Source organism: Panthera pardus, unplaced genomic scaffold (assembly GCF_024362965.1).
Source record: "Panthera pardus isolate Hobbes unplaced genomic scaffold, ASM2436296v1 HiC_scaffold_17, whole genome shotgun sequence".
Taxonomy (NCBI): domain Eukaryota; kingdom Metazoa; phylum Chordata; class Mammalia; order Carnivora; family Felidae; genus Panthera; species Panthera pardus.
The window spans coordinates 93622012-93642130 of NW_026526732.1; the positions used below are offsets into that span (position 1 = coordinate 93622012).

The following is a 20119-nucleotide window of genomic DNA, read 5'->3' on the forward strand; positions in this document are numbered from 1 at the left end:
TTCTCTAATAATAAATCAAAATTTCATCATAAGTGAAATACTTCAGAAAGTTTTTATTCTATTGGAATTAAAAGATTGTTTGACATCTGAACAAGAATTCTCATCCTTCTGTGACCTTAAAAGTCTCAATGGTAACCTTTAGGTTAACTGGTGAGCACCAAAATATGCAGGGATTTTACAGCACTGTCTCTATAAATGTCTTAGACTCCCAATATGCGCCCTCAGAAGAACCAAGGAACAGCCCAAGAATCTGACACGGTGCTGAACCTTCACCAGGGCACCTGAGAGTGAGCTTCTGCCTTTTCCCAGGGTCTAATTTCTGGGGTATCCTTCTAAGCAGACCAAGTGAGAGCACATGCTCGTGCAGATCTATGATTTACAACAGACAGTGACTGACCAGAATCAGCAGAAGAAACAGCAGGACAGGTGCTCCCAGCAGTTCTCTCCAATGCATAGGCTTCAGTTGGTTCTTTTATACATGAGTCTTTTTTTTTTTTTTTTTAATTTTTTTTTCAACGTTTTTTATTTATTTTTGGGACAGAGAGAGACAGAGCATGAACGGGGGAGGGGCAGAGAGAGAGGGAGACACAGAATCGGAAACAGGCTCCAGGCTCCGAGCCATCAGCCCAGAGCCTGACGCGGGGCTCGAACTCACAGACCACGAGATCGTGACCTGGCTGAAGTCGGACGCTTAACCGACTGCGCCACCCAGGCGCCCCTATACGTGAGTCTTATTCTTCCTTTTAAGGACTTTGTTGGTGAATCAATAGTTCCAACCACTAGCTACTCTTCTTCAGCTCTTCCTTCAAGGTGAAGTTGATTAGCCCAACTCTAATAACTGTTACTGTTACTTAATCTGCATGTTTTTTCTCATTAAAATTCCATTACAATTACCATATGGTGTGTAGGAGTGCTACAAAGTTCTGCCTATTTTCTCTCTGTTTTTGTCCCTCTCTTTTTCCTTCAGATTAAAGTGACCTGTATTTCTCCTGAGCTTACTATCTGACACATTTGATACCCTTCCTTTCTCCTACATAATAAATTTCCCCTTCCTGCTCATACTTTCCAGTTAATCAGAGCCTGTACTGGTATGCTCCAGCCATGTTGGAGAACTGCTGATATAAATAGTAAAACCTTTAGGTTTAAAAACAAGCTACAAACAGACAAATCCAGTAAAATTCAACCTCTTTGATCTTTCCTTCCAGAATATCCATGGCAGCATCCTTCACCTTGTTTCCATTTTTTTTTTAATTGAAGTATATTGGATACACAATGTACATTAGTTTCAGATGTGCAACATAGTGACTCATACAATTCATAGGATTCATACGTTATGGTACGTCCACAAGTGTAGATGCCATCTGTCACCATACAACGCTATTACAAAACCATTGACTGTATTCCCTACACTGTACCTTACATCCTGATGACTTATTCATCCCATAACCGCAAGCCTGTACCTCCCACTCCCCTTCACCCATCTTTCCCATCTCCCCATTTACTCCCCATTTACTCCCCTGATGTATATATCAATGGACACCTCCATATCTTGACTATTGTAAATAGTGATTCAGTAAACCTGGGGTGTATGTATCTTTTCAAATTAGTGTTTTCATTTTCTTTGGATAAATACCCACTAGTGGAATTACTAGGTTTTATGGTATTTCTATTTTTAATTTTTTGAGGGAACTCCACACTGGTTTTCACAGTGGTTGCACCAATTTATATGCCACCAACAGTGCACAAGCATTCCTTTGTTTCCATTTTTCATCATTGTTACCCGGGCTACCATCCCTCTCTTCACTTAGACTAAGTCCTTGCTTCTGTTACTAAGTCACTATTCTCTGTCCATTATGAGGCTGGATGCTTTTCTGACCAGTGTCTCATCTTCTTCCCCCCATGACATTTCTTATAAGCAATACTATGAGTTGTTATAATGCTTAATATGGCTCACCACAATATACCCACTTCAAAGCCCTCTGCTTAACAATATTTGTGGAATTGAGTTATGACTCTTCTTTCTAGCCAATGAGAGACCACGTTTGTTTGGTATGGGTTTTTTTTTTTTTTCCTGTATGTTCTAAAAGGATTTTTATTCACTTCCTAGATCTTGTTATTCTTAACTACTATTCATCCAAAGTCTTCTCCTCTTGTTTCCTTCCTCCCCTTTATCACTTGCAAAACATAATCTCACTAAATCCTTCCTTCTTAGCACCAGCTCCTGAGTAATATCCAACAAATATCCCTTGCTTTGTCTGAAAATCTTCTTCCTAAGCCTGGTTTCATTAAGATTCACTGGCTTTGTGCTGTGCATGCCAAGTGAGCTCAGTTCCAATTCTTTTCATGAAGAAACTCACTGTGTCAATCACTAAAAATCTCTATCTAATAGTATCAATGCCAAATATCATCTGTAACTTGGTGAATTGGCAAATGTAAAAATAGAAATTGCCCATATATTGTTCAAAGCTACTCAGAGAATAATGTCATAAAGGAACACTTAAATTTGAGGATGCAATTAGTGGTGGTTGTTTGAAATATGTCATTGTTTATATTATTATGTGCTTGAAGGCAAGAAATTTTCACTTCACTAAGTTACAGGAAAGTGACATGAGACATATAAATGGACGCTAACAAACCATACCTTTAGGTCACTTCACTTCACCTCCATTGTTGACCCTCCAAAAAATTGTAATTAGATCAGAGTAATGGACTGAGGCAATCAGGGCTATAGCTTTAGGAAGAAGAAAAAAGAAAAATTCTACTGTTTTCCCTTTGGGGTCACGGACCAGGGACCAGGAGTCCTGCTTCCCAGGCTTTGTATTAATGAAGCAGCGGAAGAAAATGGGATACACAAAGCTAAGATCAGGAAATAGTCAAGGGGAAAAGAAAAAAAACCTGAATCTGTTGAGAAGTTACTATGTGCTAGGTTGGCACTGTGCTGATACCTACACATTAAATATCACTGAATCCTTAGAAAACTCCTAAGAGATATTATTATTCCTTTTATTCCTCAGAGAGGAACATTCAGGAAGGGTTGGTGATGGGCACAGCTCCAACCAGACACATACTTCTCTTTCTCTGCTACGCGGACAATGGTTAAGAGCACCACTTAGCAGCTATGTGACCTTTAAGGATCCACGTGTGCATCAGCATCACCCCACAAACCCCAAGGCAGATCTGCCCCCACAAGTCTCAACGTCTCATCTGCCTAAAAAAGCCTCCCAACAGCCTCAGATGCACGGTCAATCTTGTTTTCATTTCTTTTCTTTCCCAGTTTGTTTTATGAAGGCAACAAAGGGCCCCCTCAGGCAAGGCTGTGTAATTTGTGGGGCCCATTGGAGAATGAAAATTCAGGGTCCCTTGTTGAAAAAGCAAAGAAAAAATGCCATTAAAAGGTAATGAGAGGGGTACCTAGGTGGCTTAGTTGAGCGTCCAATTCTTGATTTCAGCTCAGGTCCTGATCTCACAGTTTGTGAGTTCCAGTCCCACATCATGCTCTGCACTATTACGTGCTTGAGATTCTCTCTTCCTCTCTGCCCCAACCTCTCTCTCTCTCTCTCTCTCTCTCTCTCTCTCTCTCTCAAAATAAATAAACTTAAAAAAAAGGTAATGAAAGCACTTCTTTACCTCAGTGGTCTCTCAACCTTTATGGTGTCTTTTAGTTGCTATTTATGTCCGTTTAAAATGCAAATATAAAACCATATAATTCATATGCAGAATCACCAAAATTATGCAGTTGGTATTTTAGAGCTTATGCCTGCATGTGTATTTCTTTCTTGCCAGAACTCTAGAGAAGCTGCACAAAATTAAGTCAATTGTCTTTATTTCACTTCTTGATACACCCACATTCTGTCCACACTCTTTCCCCTCGGCCTCCTGGTGTGTGAGGAAAGACTGAAAAGAAAGGTATCTATGGGGTTCCCTCTCTCTCCCGTTCCTTTGATGTCACCATTTTCAGTGTAAGTGATTAGCCAATGCAGAGAAGTAATGAAAGTAAGAAAGGAAGGCTAAGCTCCTTGGTCTTTCAAGTTTCTTAGATCACCATTGCCTTTCCATGCTGGAAGCAAGTTGTGGTTCAGGCTGTGTGCATAATCTCTTGGTGGGTCGGCAGCATCCCTACTCAGTCTTTAGAAGCAACACACTTACCTTGTACTCATTTTGAGTCTCACTGAACTCCCAGTATTGGGGGGATTCTGTTTACAAACACTACATGTGAATGGGGTGGCAAGAAACAACAAACATGCATTTGCATGTATGTAATGCCTCTGTTTCCACGCATGCTTTGTTGTCACCTGGACCTAACCTTCAGCTCAAAGATTTTCAAAAAGTGACAACAGAGCATTAAAACAAACATGAGGCCCTTCTGAACACAAAGCCCAATGTGACAGATGGGTCATGTGACTTGGCCCTCCCTAGAGTTATTAATATTAGTCAGGCTTCATAAACAGATGGAAAGGCTGTTAAAAATACACACACACACACACACACACACACACACACACACACACACATTCACACACACACACTTCCAGGACCTAGCACCAAAGATTCTCACACAGGGGCATAAGGTAAGTCTAGAATCTATTTCTGGGTTTTTTTTTTAAGTTTATTTATTTATTTTGAGAGAGAGAGAGAGAGAGCATGAGCAGGGGAGGGGCAGAGAGAGAGGGAGCCCAACGCAAGGCTCAAACCCACAAACCAAGAGATCATGACCTGAGCCTAAATCAAAAGTCAAACACTTAACCGACTGAGCCACCCAGACATCCCTAGAATCTATTTCTGATGAGCTCCTTGAGTGATTGTGATGGACTTCCAGGTTTGCAAAAAATCACCCTAGAGCACTTCCAACTCCCTGAAATAACGTTCACCTTTCAGGCACCAACAATGGTAGTTAGCTGCTTTCCTTTCTCTTACCTACACATTACCCACCATTAAGGATTACAACTGAGGAAAGGTCCAAAGGGGAAGATGTGTCAGAGAAAAGGAAAACAACCCTGATGGCCCCATCGTATGTAAATAAGATGCTATCATCTGCTTGACAGTTTGATTAGCTCCCTGGCTACACTTCTTCCTACCTGTTGGTGCATCCCTACTTGTATTCCCTGGGACATGGCTGTTCGCATAATGGCTGCCCCCATGCTGCTCCTCCTCTGATCTCCATGGCACAGGAGAGAATTTTCCCATCTCCTCCCAGCCAGGCTGTGAGGACCTGGAGGGTCATGTTGTACCTGGCATGATAGAGGCTTTCCATGACTCGAGGAAGAAGAATGGCAACAAGACAGAAAAAAAGAGAAGGATATGGCTCAAATAAATTACGCTCCTACCACCAGTTCCATTGGCAAAATACCGTCTCCCACCCAAAAATCTGAACAATTGAAAAGACAATTCAGATGCCCACTAGAATGCCTCAAAAAGATCCCTATTCACAGCCCACAGAAAAGTGTCTTACAATTCTGTCTTCAGCCTTCTTTCCCTGTGTCTTCTAAAGTCCAACTGCTGCCTGAAAGATTTCTCCAATCTCTAATTGTGGTTTTTCTCCAATTTCTGCCTTACTGCCTTCCTGAATCTGTTTTCTCCTGGGACTTCTTCCTATTTTAAATCTATAACCCAGCTAACCCAGTGCAACATTGCAGGTGGGAAGAAGTCACCTGAGAGAGGGAAAATGAGATTTGCTGAGTTCCCAGCATGTTTAGGCAATGATATGGCACTTAACACAGTGACTCTCAACCCTGGCTGCAATATTATACTCACCTAAGGAGCTCCCCAAAATAACCCAGCTCAAGGCCCATGGCAGACTCATTAGAAAAGCACAGGTAGAGTTCAAGTACCTCTAAATAATATGTCTGTCTTCCACTTTCCAGTGCCTTAGGAAACCTGTCTCCCTAGGCTATCTGGAAACCCACACCCCTGCAGATCTTTGTCTCCTTTACCTTGCTTAGCCTAGCAACAGAAACCAAGGGAGCATACAGCCTATGACTCTTACAAATGTAGGAGGGGGGGATTGTAAATACTCACAACAAAATTCGTCTATGTTCAAGGACTCGCTTCTGCTTTTTGCCCCATGATTAAACCTCTTACTTCTATCAGGCCTTAGGTTCTTCCTGCAAGCAGAAATCCTTGCCTCAGTTTCCCACCTGCAAACCTCAGTAATAAGGTTCACAAACACATCTTTCAGAAATTAGATGATATATTTGGGTCCCTCCTTCCTGTGGACAGATCTCTTGCCTCCACCTACCTTAAGAAGCTCTGCCTTGACCAATGTGTGTTCTGCTCACCTGCCAGAAATTACACTGTTAACCATCTCCAACCTTCCTAGTGCCACCAGACAATTGCCATGACCCTCCTCCAGTGCCTGATGCTGGATCTCTCCCAACCACCTGCCCCTTTTCCCATGGGTCTGTATGAGCTGTATTCTGAGTGTTCTGGTCCTGCATTTCACTGTTTTCCATGGAAGGTCCTGAACTAATGGAGAGAGAATGAGAAAAGGGAACACAAAAACATCCCACCTCTAAATAGTCATAGGGGAAAATGGTCAGGAGCTTTTGTAATAGAACAATTACGGCATATCCTGAGCAATTATGGAAATAAAATTTTCAAAACTCTCTTCAAATCATAGAATTTCAAAGCTGAAATCAGGTTATCTCAATCTTTTGAATCTTCTGAACTATCAGAGCAGTTCTAGTCTATTGTAAATTTCTATTTATTGTAAAGTGCACACTGAACTTCATTCAGACAAAAAGGAGATTTTAATACCAACTTTTTATGTATTGATCATTCCCCTGGGTTGACCAGAACCCTCATGGCTTCAAAGAAAAACTCTTAGCGTTCAGACAGTTTCTGGGGGTGTGAATAACAATATCCAGACGCACACATACCGGAGTGCCCTTGAGAGGCTAGATGTCTGTTATAACTTCTGTATGCTGTCTATACCTCAGAACGAGACAATAAAGCAAAGGTTACTAGACTCCTGAATTTCCTCTCAGTGAGTATGCCCCACACATCTTCTCATCCCAGGGTTGGACAGCGATGACTTCCTGGCCGTGGGTCTGCGTGAGGGCAGTGTGGTTTACACCTACAACCTGGGAGCGGGCACAGCAAGTATCAGCAGTGATCCCCTCGATCTGAGCCTTGGCATCCACACAGTCCGTCTGGGGAGGTTCTTCCAGATGGGCTGGCTGAAGGTAAAACGTCATCCCTTCATCTGTCCCAGAGACTTGCCCCGCACTATATATATCGTCGGATCTGTGCAGTGGAGACGAGAGGGGAACAGGTCCATGCTGCTTCTCCCTTGCAGTTCACAGACCTGTGCATACAGCTGAGCAGTAGAGGCATGCTTGCAACTAAGTGGTGTGGGGATTAGAAAGAGGGATGACTAACATAAATAAGGTGAGAGAGGGCTCAGGAAATGCTCCCCCCAAAAAGGTGATGCTTGAGTATAACTGCAAGTAAATAGGGGTCCAGAAAAACAACAGTGCCCAGTGTGGGCTGAAGAATGCCAGTAGTTCATTGTGGTTTTCAGGTAGGGAGGAGCAAAAGAGGTGGTTAGTGTAGACCAGATATATATTATAAAAGGACTTAGATGTCACGCTAAGAAGTTTAGATTTTTATCAAGAGCTATGGGGAGCTACTGAGAAATTGAAGAAGGGGTTTGGGTACCACAGTCGACTTTTTTTGACAACTGACTCTGGTGATTGTATGGAGAATGGAAGGGGAGGGGGGCAAGGCTAGATGGAGGAAGACCAGTGGGATGCTAGTTCCTAATCTTTGGAGAACTGTGATTTTGATTGAAATGCAAAACCATGACTGCTATATTAATATATCCATGGTAACAGACACCAGCAGAGAAGCAAAGAATACAGTGGTGAGGTGTTTTTTATTTTTTCAAAATTCAGGTATTGTGAATTTTTCATGCCAAGTTAATGGAAAATAACAAAACAGTAGCTTAACAGTTCACCCAGAGGAATTAATTCCTTTTCTTAATAGGTTTTGAATTCTTTTCCTTTTGAAGGTAGATGATCATAAAAATAAGTCCATCATCTCCCCAGGAAGACTGGCTGGTCTCAATGTCGTCAGTCAGTTTTATGTAGGTGGCTACAGTGAATACACACCAGATCTCTTACCCCATGGAGCCGATTTTAAAAATGGCTTTCAAGGTAAGTCTTGGATTGTTTTTACACTACACCTGCCAGTTTCAAATTTGGAGACAACAAAAAACTTTAACGAATATACATCTAGTTCCAAAACCAGAAATATGGGTTGCTTTTGAATCAGACTTGATCAAAGCTTGATTTTAAGGGAAAGCATTCGGACATTGTTTATTAGTTGCTTACTACCTACGTACTATGTGTTTAGTATGTTTCAATGAACAAAACAAAGGTTCTTGCACTCGTGAGTTTACATTCCAGTTGGGAAAAGGCAATAAACACTAAAAATGATAAGTAAATTATATAGTAGTATAAGGTGATAAATTCTGTGGAGGAAAAAAATGAAAAGTAGACCATGCTCTGGGGGAGGGGGGAAGGGGTATGGCTGATTTTTTTGTATAGGGTGATTTTTTTAAGTTTATTTATTTATTGAGAGAGAGAGAGAGAGAGCAAGTGGGGGAGGGACAGAGGGAGAGAGAGAGAGCATCCCAGACAGGCTCCAGGCTGTGAGCTGTCAGTGCAGAGCCCGACACAGGGCTCAAACTTCTGAACCATGAGATCATGACCTGAGCAGAAGTCAGTTGCTTAATGGATTGAAAAAGCCAGGTGCCCCTAGGGTGCTTTTTAATATAGGACAAGCAGGGTAAATCTCATGGAGTCACAGTAAAAATCGAAACTCCAACTAAATTTGTAATGTACTTGATGCAAAGATGAGAGACAGACTACAGCTAACTGATCCATACCACAGAGGCCACCACAAGTCAAGAGGATTAAGGGGGAACATTATGCTTGTGCAAATAATCATATTGCCTCAGTCCGTCTCCCTGTGTTCAGAAAGGGAAGTAGACTCAGACCTTCTCGTACAAAGCTGATTCATAGTAGAGTTATAAAATAAAGACATGCTTTGAATTGTTGTAATAGAGCATTTGGTGAAAATAAGCTTTTTGATGTATCCTAGTCTCCGGATATTTGCTCAAGGAACTCTTTGTTATAGTGTTCTCAGCCACCCACCCATGACCAGCCTACTCTCCATCAGAAGTCAAGGTATAGGGACCAGGATGTGATGCACATCTCTGCAGGACAGGAGCTGCCATCAAAAACCACTTCAGGCACTTGGGTTCTCTGCCTGCCTGGCAGCATCCTTCTCCCCAGCTTCATGGACTTCCGCCTAAACACAGATGCAGGAGGCCATGTGTGTGAGACATAGGAAGGCAACACAGCCAATCCAGCATCATATTCCAATAAAATTAGTTCATTCTGCCAAGGCTCTCCAAGAAACGTTTTCTTTGAATATGCAATCAGTGCTGATTCTCCAAAGAGTGTCTTATAGAAGAGTTTAAAGCACATTAAGGCACTGTGCTCCAAATAATAACTCAACAGTTCTTCCACAGCAGGAGATAATCTGAAAAGGATTGCAAAGGCATAACAAATCAATCAGTTTTTACAAATACTATATTCAAGAAAAGGGATGGGTAAATGTGAAGAAGCACATCTTCCGCTCAGTGAAGTGGAGAACCTGTGTGTGTGTGTGGGAGGGGGTCCTCAAAACTTGTCATTTATTACAGACACAATTCTTACATAAATACTCTGGGTATAGCTTCAAGGATAAGAGTGTGGACTCTGAGACCCAACTTCCTGGGGATGCACCCAGTCCTTCCACCTACAAGCCTCATGACCCTGGCTAGTCACCACCCTGTGTCTCCCTGTGCCTCACCTGCACAGCATGGATTGTTCTGAGGTGGAGGTAATGGTGAGACAACACAAAATTGACACTGGTTTACAGCACCTACTCTGTGTTAGCAGTGATGACGGACCTGGTGGTGGGAGACAGCACAGCGCCAGTCAGACATTTCTTCTCTTTCTCCGCTACACGGACAGTGGCTAGGTGCATGGGATCTGGACTCAATGCATCTTCAGATTCAGGCTCTGCTGCATTACAGCTACGTAACTTGTAGCCTGTTACTTAAACTCTTTGAGCTTCCATTTTCTTCTCTTTTCTCCTCAGAGGAGAAAAATATCTACCCCATGAGATTCTTCTGATTTAATCAGTTAAGTAAAATAATTATCTTAAGTGCTTCACTCGGAAACTGATACATGATAAATGCTCAGTGTATGTTTACTATTATTATCTCTCCATCCTGTTGTCATAGGATTTGATATTGTCAAATTTATTTATTTTTTTAATGTTTATTTTGAGAGAGAGAGAGAGAGCATGAGCAGGGGAGAGGCAGAGTGAGAGAATCCCAGGCAGTGTCCTCACTGTCAGCACAGAGCCCAAAGCAGGGCTCGAGCTCACAAACTGTGAGATCATGACCTGAGCCAAAACCAAGAGTCAGATGCTTAACCCACGGAGCCACTCAGGCACCCCGGATGTTGTCAAATTTATTGAAGTCCAGTGCTTCCTGGGGTTTTTCTATGTAACTTTCTCCCTTCTATTGAGATTATGAATTTTCTGCACACCTTGCTAATGAGAACAGAAGCTCTCATCAAACCTGTCATTTTCTCCTTAAGTATGATGGTGAGCCTGAATTCAGCATGCACACCGTAGGCCCTTCCTCTGACATACACGCTAGGATCACACACATCTGGAAGTGTGTTAGCTGCCATGATTCTCAGGATAGAAGTTTGGGGCAGGTCTTCTTGGTAAATGCCACCTAATCCAGCGTCATGGAAGTTCCATGAACTTGAAAGACCCTAATTTTATCACTTGTCTCTTGAATCCTCCCTTGATGTGTGCCTGGCATTCAGTATGTTCTGCAAATCATGGATACTTGTTACCAGTGTACCATAACAGCCAGATCACAGTAGTAACATTCATCTGTGAGTCCCAAAAGCTGAGTTCTACTGGCTGTAAAAAATGATATACGTAACTTTCTTCAAATGTAGATTTCTAGACCCTACTCCAGAACTACCTCATCGAAGTATCTATGATGGAATCTAAAAATTTGCATTTCAATAAGTCTGCCCAGATTTGGAAGCCACTATATTAATTAATCATAACAAAACAAATACAAAATTTCATGGAAAAATTTAATAATTAGACTCAGGTCATTGCATTTGTCTTTGGTGATTAAGTCACATGTTATAAAAGATTATATGATTTAGGCTTACATATTTTTATAAACACTAGTGATAAATGACTCTACTCCATAAGTTATCAGTCTAAAATACAAATCCTGGGGTTCCTGGGTGACTCTGTTGGTTAAATGGTCCAACTTTGGCCCAGGTCATGACCTCACAATTTGTGGGTTTGAGCCCCAAGTCAGGCTCTGTGCTGACAGCTCAGAGCCTGGAGCCTGCTTTGGATTTTGTGTCTCCCTCTCTCTCTGCCCCTCCCCTGCTCACGCTCTCTCTCTCTCTCTCTCTCTCTCTCTCTCTCAAAAATAAAAATAAATGTTAAAAAATTTTTTAATATTAAAAAAAATAATAAAATGAAATACAAATCCTTACTGTTGATAAAGCCTATTTGTTTTTGTTCTGGACACAGTTTATAATGAGCCATTATTTCCCTAGAACTTTAATATTTATGAAAATATTGAGTTATTTAATCCTTCTTCAGATTAATCTGCATATGCCATGCAGAGAAGGCCTTACTCTCTCACCTGCCTTAAGAATTCTCCCCTCCTCTCCAAAGTTGCATCTATTACAAAGCTGCAGGGCTTTCAGGCTGATGCATATGGGATTCAGCAGGTCCTGGAGTCTCCTGAAGCCATACATACAATTGTGCATGTGCCCAAGTGCATTTTTATGGGAAGAAGATCCATCGCTTTCACCCGTGTTCTAAGATCTGCTGCTTTCACTGAAAGACCTATTTAATCATGATGTAGAATTAAAAGTTACTTTTGACTAGAGTGAACATGGGGAAATCTGTCTATTATTCTAGTGTTACAACATCTAGAGTTCATTGGTACAGGGATTACTAAATATTCATTACTCAGCTAAACAGACTGGACATGAAATAGATTCAGATTCATTAACAGCACTGTAAAGAACATGTTATTCCAACTAACAGTGCCCTACACTGTCAGTACAATCCATTTCTTGCTAGTTCAGCTTTCTCTCTCTCTCTCTCTCTCTCTCTCTCTCTCTCTCTGCCCCCCGCCCACCTCTCTTTAATTGCATGGTACTTTTCAAACCAGAACTCATAAGAGGGGAAAAAATGAGTTTACTGCAATAATTTACATATTATTTTACAGTCAAAATATACCACTTATGTGGAACCTAGCTCATTTTACTTTCCAATATACACCTGGCTTATGGCTTCTAAGTCTTTATTATAACTACTTTATCATTTGCAGGAAGTGTGTTATGAATAGTTGTTGTGTGGTGCTATACTAAGCAGATTATACTTTGCTATATTAATAAGACCGAAAATATACAATATGTATTCTACATATGGCTTCTACCATAATTGCCTGTAAATTGTATATATTGACTGACATGAACATCTGTCTGTAAAAGAAACACATTCAACTATTTGTATTAGCTAAATGTTTCTCCAAATATAGCATTGCATTGCCACGTTTTTAGCCAAAAATATATTTCAGCAGTTCTTCATAACAAGAGCATTTAATTTATCCATATAAAGGAGAAGTGCTTTTAAATGAACAGCTTCAGAATTTAATACTTATTATAGTCATTTAACAAGTTTTTTCTCAGTGCATGATTATAATTTTTTTTTTTCAATTTTTGCCAAAAAAGATAAACAATTTTATAAAGGTCGTAAGGGATTTGAGACAGTGAGGTAGACAGGATGGAATACGAGCCCTACTAATTGCCAGGGATCATACTGGCCAGTTTATGTATATCACCTTATTCCTCTTAATCTATAGATTATCAGATATTCTTGTCCCCAGTTTAAAAGTGAAAAGGTCGGCACTCAGGTTTCGATCACCGACCCATTATGTGGCAGAGATTGTAATTGGCTCCAGACCCACCTGACTCTATCCTGCACTTCCACTTTTGCTCTCTGCTCAGTGCATTTCGCTATGCAAAAAGCTTGGGAAGCCCTGCTTCGTTAATTAAGTTACCTGGTTATTGGGTGTAGACTCAGTAGCATTCATTAATTTCTTCATTTTGTACAGTGCTTTTTTGTATAATAGCAGATGGCAGTACTTGGAGAAATAACAAAGGTTAAATCTGAGGAAGAACAATCACTTCTCTCACAATAAGAAAATATCAGCGCCTGCTGAGAATGGTGCTTGTCAGTGAAAATGCCAGTGAGAATTAAGTTGGAGAGTAAATTCTTGACCTTTCAAAACTGAACCCATCTTTTTCACCATGAGGAATTATTCCATGCTTTTAGCTCCTGAAAGTTTCAAAAGTAAAATCCAGTCCGGCCTTTCTTTTACCCTTTTAAAGACACTATTTATGGTTGATAACCATATTGACCTAAAAGTACTTTATAAACAAACTCTAAGTGCTAAAGGAGATGAGTAAAATTGTAATGCATTTCAGGATCCCAAACAGTTCCATGGAGAGTCTTTGTTGAACTGCCCTTTTTGTTTATATTTGCCTAATCTTGGTGTGTTAAAGATCCTTTTCCCTCCAGCTCCGAGTATAAATGACAAATAAAATAGTATATAGGTGAGGGGTACAGTGTGACGATTTGGTACACATACACATTGAGAAAAGTGTGCGCGATCAAGTCAACCTTGTGTGTGCGTATGGTGAGAACACATACAATCTACTTCCTCAGCAAATTTCAGGTGTATAATACAGTATTATTTACTATAGGCACATGCTGTACCTTGGATCCCCAAAACTTATCCATCTTATAAGTGAAAGTTCTCACAATTTAACCAGCATCTCCCATTTCCCTCACACCCCAGCCCCTGGCAACCACCATTCTACTCTGCTTCTATGAGTTTGACTTCTTTAGATTGTACATATAAGTAAGATCATACAGTCTACACCTGGCAAAGAACTTTCTAGGGATCTATGTAAAGACAAATCTCTGAGGGAAAAAAAGATAAACGCGACAACATAAATATTATAAACTTCTCTACATAAAAAATAGAAGCTTAACCATAAGCAAAATTAAATGGCAAATATTAAACTGAAGAAAACATTAACAATATATGACAAAGAACTAATATGCTCATTATATAAGGTCTTCCAAATTAATGTTTAAAGGGGTGAATTGAGAAAAATATTACACAATAAGCATATGAAAAGGAAAAAATACCAATGACTAATAAATTTATTAAAAGGTTTCCAACCCCAAGTAAAACCGGCAAAAGGGCATTTTATTATTTATTTCATTTTAAAATGAAACATAATAATCTCTTGCATTGTGGTAACTGTGAAGAAGCAGGCATTCCAGTACACAATTGGGGAGATACAATTGTGCGAAATATCTGTGACACTTGGGCACACTTCAGAGCATCCATACTGTTTGCCCTGGTTGTTTTACTGCTAGAAATTAATACTGAGAAAATCATTAGCAAATGCACAAAGATATACATATAATGATATTAATTATAGCATTATTTTTAATAGCAAAAAAGGTATAAATTAGTCAATTGTCCAATTGAGGTTAATTAAATATATAAAAGAATATTATGCCATCATTTAAAAATAGTTTATGCTATTAGGAAAGAGTTAGTGGTATTTATACTATACTAATGTTTGGAATACTATATGCAATATAATTTTTTTTTAATTTTTTTTTTTTTAACGTTTATTTATTTTTGAGACAGAGAGAGACAGAGCATGAACGGGGGAGGGTCAGAGAGAGAGAGGGAGACACAGAATCCGAAACAGGCTCCAGGCTCTGAGCTGTCAGCACAGAGCCCGACGCGGGGCTCGAACTCACGGACCGCGAGATCATGACCTGAGCCGAAGTCAGCTGCTTAACCGACTGAGCCACCCAGGCGCCCCTATATGCAATATAATTTAATGCAGGATTCTGTTTTTGTTTAAAAGAAAATACAGCTAAGCATAGAAAAAATAGTGTGTATATATGTATATTAATAATTAGTGGTATATAATACATATGAAAGTGTGAACTATTGTCTTTTCTAGAGTGTTGATATTATAGATAATTTTTATTTTTCTCTCCATGCTTTTCTGTGTTTTTATAGTATTTTTCTCACCAATTGACATGTATTAGTTTATGTCAAAAAAATGTTGCTTTAAAAATGAAAAATAATTCTCCTCTTGTTTTGTCTGTTTCTTCCAGCTTTGTAATATGATGTATTTTTGCCTTTCTTCAAGGTTGCATTTTTACTATTCAAGTTCGCACTGAGAAGAATGGCCACTTCAGAAGCCTGGGAAATCCTGAGGGCCACCCAGATGCTGGGCGCAGCATTAGCCAGTGTGACGTTTCTCCTTGCAGTTTAATGAAATGCAGCAATGGTGGGACATGTGTGGAGAGTGCATCCACTGTCCAGTAAGTACGATGTTATTAAGAAAGAAACTTGCAGGTTATTTGCATGTTAAGTAGTATTCCACTCACACAAACTAGAAACACAGACTGATGCTCACATTTAAAATGTTTATCTGTTGGGGCATCTGAGTGGCTCAGGAGGTTAAGTGTCCAACTCTTGATTTCAGCTCAGGTCATGATCTTGTGGTTCATCGCTTCCAGCCCTGCATCAGGTTCTGCATTGACCATGTGGAGCCTACTTGGGATTCTTTCTCTCTCTCTCTCTCTCTCTGCCCCTACCCTGCTCTCATTCTCTCCTAAAATAAATCAACAAACTTTTCAAAATAATAAAACGTTTTTATGTCAACTTTATAGGTGTCTGGGCAACAAATAAAAGCAACTGGAAGAGGGTCAGAACAACATTTATGCCATCTTGTCAATTTTTTTAAACAATAAAAAGGAATAACTACATGTCATTCCAGACACCGTGGAAAGTAATCTTACATTCATCACATTGAGAGTGTTGTCAGAAATATATATTTTTTAATTTTTTTTAATGTTTTTATTTATTTTTGATACAGAGAGAGACAGAGCATGAGCAGGAGAGGGGCAGAGGGAAGGGGAGACACAGAATCTGAAGCGAGCTCCAGGCTCTGAGCTGTCAGCACAGAGCCCGACGCAGGGCTTGAACTCACGGAGTATGAGATCATGACCTGAGCTGAAGTCGGATGCTAACCGACTAAGCCACCCAGGCACTCCCAGAAATATTAATCATACAAAGGTTTTCTTATTGGGATTTGCTTTCATGTTGCATATTCATATTTCATACTGAACTCCTTCAGAAAGGGTCCTCTCTAGGTGGACCCTAGCAAAGCTGTGTGGTGTTACTTCTGAACTACTTTAGTATGAAACAAAACATGGACCTGTTGAGTGGGAAGAACAAAGGAATGTTGTCTTGTAAAGAACTTCCTTCATTGAGCATCTCCTCGGTGTGCAGGTAATATATGAGGGTGCTCTGGGAATATGCCAAATAAAGAAGAAGGAAGCACTCCATCCTTCAATTTCTTCCACTCTGGCTATTCAGTTTCTTACATCCTAGCTGTTCTCTACATGTATGAGACAACTAGAAAAGTGATCTTCCCACTTTTGTCCCACAGGACATGTCAGAAGGCATGATGCACTGCACAGCTAATTCTAGCTCACTGCAAAGCAATTCAGGAAATGGGATACCAGAATATCCCCTAGGAGACAGGAGTATAGATGAGCACACAGTCTTATAAAGCCTGAGTGAATCCCTTACCTCCCCTAAGCGGTTCCCTTCCACCAACCTTCCACTGGAAAATAATCAAAAGCAAAGTGCAAAGTTCAAACAACTGCTAATTACAATGCACAGGGTTAGTGAGAAAACGCTTCTTGTTGGAAGAGAGGAGATTGTCATTACATCTTACTCTTTCTTACCCCAAACTCTCCAATGACTTCTTAGGACATGTAAAATAATACCTAAATCTTTGACCTTAACCAATAAGGCCCTATGTGGTCTGGCCCCCGCAGCCTCCTGGGCCTTCTCTCTTACTCCTCACTCACTGTGCTCAAGTCCAGTTAGCCTACTTCTGTCCTTAGAACACAGCTCATTTCTGCTTCTAGACCTGAACGCTGTGTCTTCATTCAGGGAGGCCCTTGCCAACAGTCTCCATTCGGCTACCTCCTTCTTATCACCTCCTCAGAAAGGTGCCCCCTTAGATCAACCCAAAACTATCCCTCCCTCTAATCATTCTCTATCACATCATCATATTTTACTTTCCCCATAATATATTATTCTCTAATTTATTTATTTGTTTGCTTGTTTGTATGTTGATTATTATTTTTCCCTAAACAATGGGTCTGAGCTGTCACTCTACCATTTTATCCCTCATACCTTGAAGAGTTACCTCTCATAGAATAGGCATTCATTAATTATTTGTTCAGTTAGTGAACCAATAAGTAAAATGTTCAATGAAAAAAGTAGAAGAAATCTTTATTCCAAAAGTTTTAAGCAAAAGTGCAAATGTAAGGACAAGCAGGGTGACCCCATGATGGTCATGATAATGAAGCCAAATTGACTAAACAGAATATTTTAATTAATTAGCTATGAAAAATGGGACAGATGGAAGGATGGGAAATATACATGATGGATAACAGATTTGATTGTCCTCAAGAATGAGATATAAACCATTCCTGGACAGGAAAAAGTCATGGTAAAGACAGTCCTCTTGATACCCCTTTGCAGCATGGATGTATTGGGCAATCACTAGGAGACAGTTTTGGAAAATCTAAGCATATTATGAGGGGCCTGGTTCTAAGAAGTAACCATAGAGGTGTCTGGGTGGCTCAGTCGATTAAGCATCTGACTCTTGGTTTTGGCTCAGGTCATGATCTCATGATTCGTGAGTTCAAGCCCTGTATTGGGCTCTGTGCTACTTAGGATTCTCTCTCACTCCCTCTCTGCCCCTCCCTTGCTTGCACATGCTCTCTTTCTCTTGCTCCCTCTCTCTCAAAATAAATAAATGAACTTAGACAAGAAAAAAAGAAAAGAAAAGAAAAGAAAGGAAAAGAAAAGAAAAGAAAAGAAAAGAAAAGAAAAGAAAAGAAAAAAGAAAAAGGAGGGGAGGGAAGGATGGGAGAGGAGAGGAGAGGAGAGGAGAGGAGAGGAGAGGAGAGGGAAGGAGAGGGAAGGGAAGCCATAAAGGGGTGCCTGGGTGGCTCAGTAGTTTAAGTGTCCGACTTCAGCTCAGGCCCTGATCTCACAGCTAGGCTCATGAGTTCAAGCCCCACCCCCACCAGGCTCTCTGCAGTCATTGCAGAGCCTGCTTTGGATCCCCTGTCTCTCTCTGACCCTCCCCCACTAGCGTGCGCATTCTCTCTCTCTCTCTCGCTCTCTCTCTCTCTCTCAAAAATAAACATTAAAAAAAATAGAGGGGTAGCCATAAAAAAGGAAAGAATTAGTTTGAAGATATTGCAGAGATATATTCATGGTACATTATGACCTATTGCTTATGATTGTGAGTGCAGGGAGGGTCAATGGGGAGTCAAATCTAAATTATCAAATCCAAAACAAGTATGAAAAGGCTTGATGTGTTCTGGGATGTCCAAGACACCTGATGTGCTAAACAATAAGCTAAAAGCAAAAGCCCATGGAAGTACGAAGGACAAAATCTGCGGGTTGGGAACCACCCTCACAGAGTAATATACTTTTAATTAGCTCAACCATTATGATTTTATTGTTACTTCTTTACAATTTCTAATGAAACCTTTAGGCTTGCTTTACAACTTATGCATTCTAATTTGCTCTACAACCAAGTTTAATTATTCAAAAGAACAAATTTACCTCACTTTATCTAAAGAAATGTCATTCTTCAGGTAACCTACTAAGTGTTTTTGTTATCTTTTAATGTGATAATAAATAAACTGATAGTAATAAAGAATGTGATAATAAAGAATGTAAGACAGTAAGAAAGCATGGGAAATTGAAGGCCCAAGTAGGAAATTCACTCTAATTCCTCACTATTCCATGTAGAGCAAAGGGCTTAACTGTTGCCATTTAAAAGCCACAGGTGTTGGGGCACCTGGGTGGCTCAGTCAGTTGAGCATCTATCTGACTCTTGATTTCAGTTCAGGTCATGGTCTCAGGGTTCATGAGATCTAGCCCTGCATTGGGCTCTGTGCTGAAGGTGCCTAGCCTGCTTGGGATTCTTTGTCTCCCTTTCTCTATGTCCCTCCCCCACTATCTCCCTCTCTCAAATAAACTTTTTAAAAAATCTAAATAAATAATAAATAAATAAATGCCACACGTTTTAATTAGAAAATATAGTGTCAAGTGTAGACAGACACCTAGAATTATTTGCAGATTATTTTGACTAATATACAGAATTTTCTTGAATTGTGATAGTAAAAGTAATACCATACAATCGCACAGCAGTTTTTGGCTAACAGAGCATTTTTTGCACACATTATTTTCATTGCTCCTAGTCACACCTCCCCAGGTCAAGGCAGACATTCTAGTCCCAATTTAATGGATGGGAAACAAAGCCCCAGAGACTGTGAGTGAATCAAAAGGATAAAACCAGCACCTTAAAAGTAGAACAGCAGGACCCAAAACCAAACTTCCTAGTCTCTGGGTCAAAATTCTCTCCAGAATCTAAATAAGAAATGAATTTAAAAGCAACTAATAATACAGGTAAGGTAACAAAAGTATTAAGTATCTCTTTATCTGCTGGATGTAATCTGTTCATTTATTTTTAATTTTTTTTAATCAAGTGTCTTCAGTGGACACTTCATATGTTCTCCAAATTGGGAAGTACCTTGCCTCGTAATAACAAAGACCCTGGGGGGTTCATAACCTCCTGTGTGGGTGGAAAGCGGGGCCTTATAATCTCACGTGAGAGCTTTGACTTGAATAACAAATGGACTTGCTTCATGCTGACACATTTGTTTATAGGATTCTGAAAGCTTTCTTATCAAAATTGAGACCAATGTTTGGGATTTTCTTACGGAGATAACAACGAAATGTTTACCGTATTAACTACGTACGTGTAAAGCACCGCCGTAGAGTCAGAAGTAGCTATTATAT

The 20119-nt window shown here is 40.2% G+C and overlaps 1 protein-coding gene across 1 annotated transcript in view; it reads left to right on the forward strand.

Moving 5' to 3' along the window:
• LOC109248190 (protein eyes shut homolog) overlaps positions 1-20119 on the forward strand; it is a 784935-nt gene that overhangs the window by 706507 nt on the left and 58309 nt on the right. Inside the window, exons 16-18 of the mRNA XM_053905310.1 lie at positions 7015-7181; positions 8009-8153; positions 15363-15537. Coding sequence (XP_053761285.1) covers positions 7015-7181; positions 8009-8153; positions 15363-15537 — 487 coding nt within the window. The remainder of the gene's footprint in view (positions 1-7014; positions 7182-8008; positions 8154-15362; positions 15538-20119) is intronic.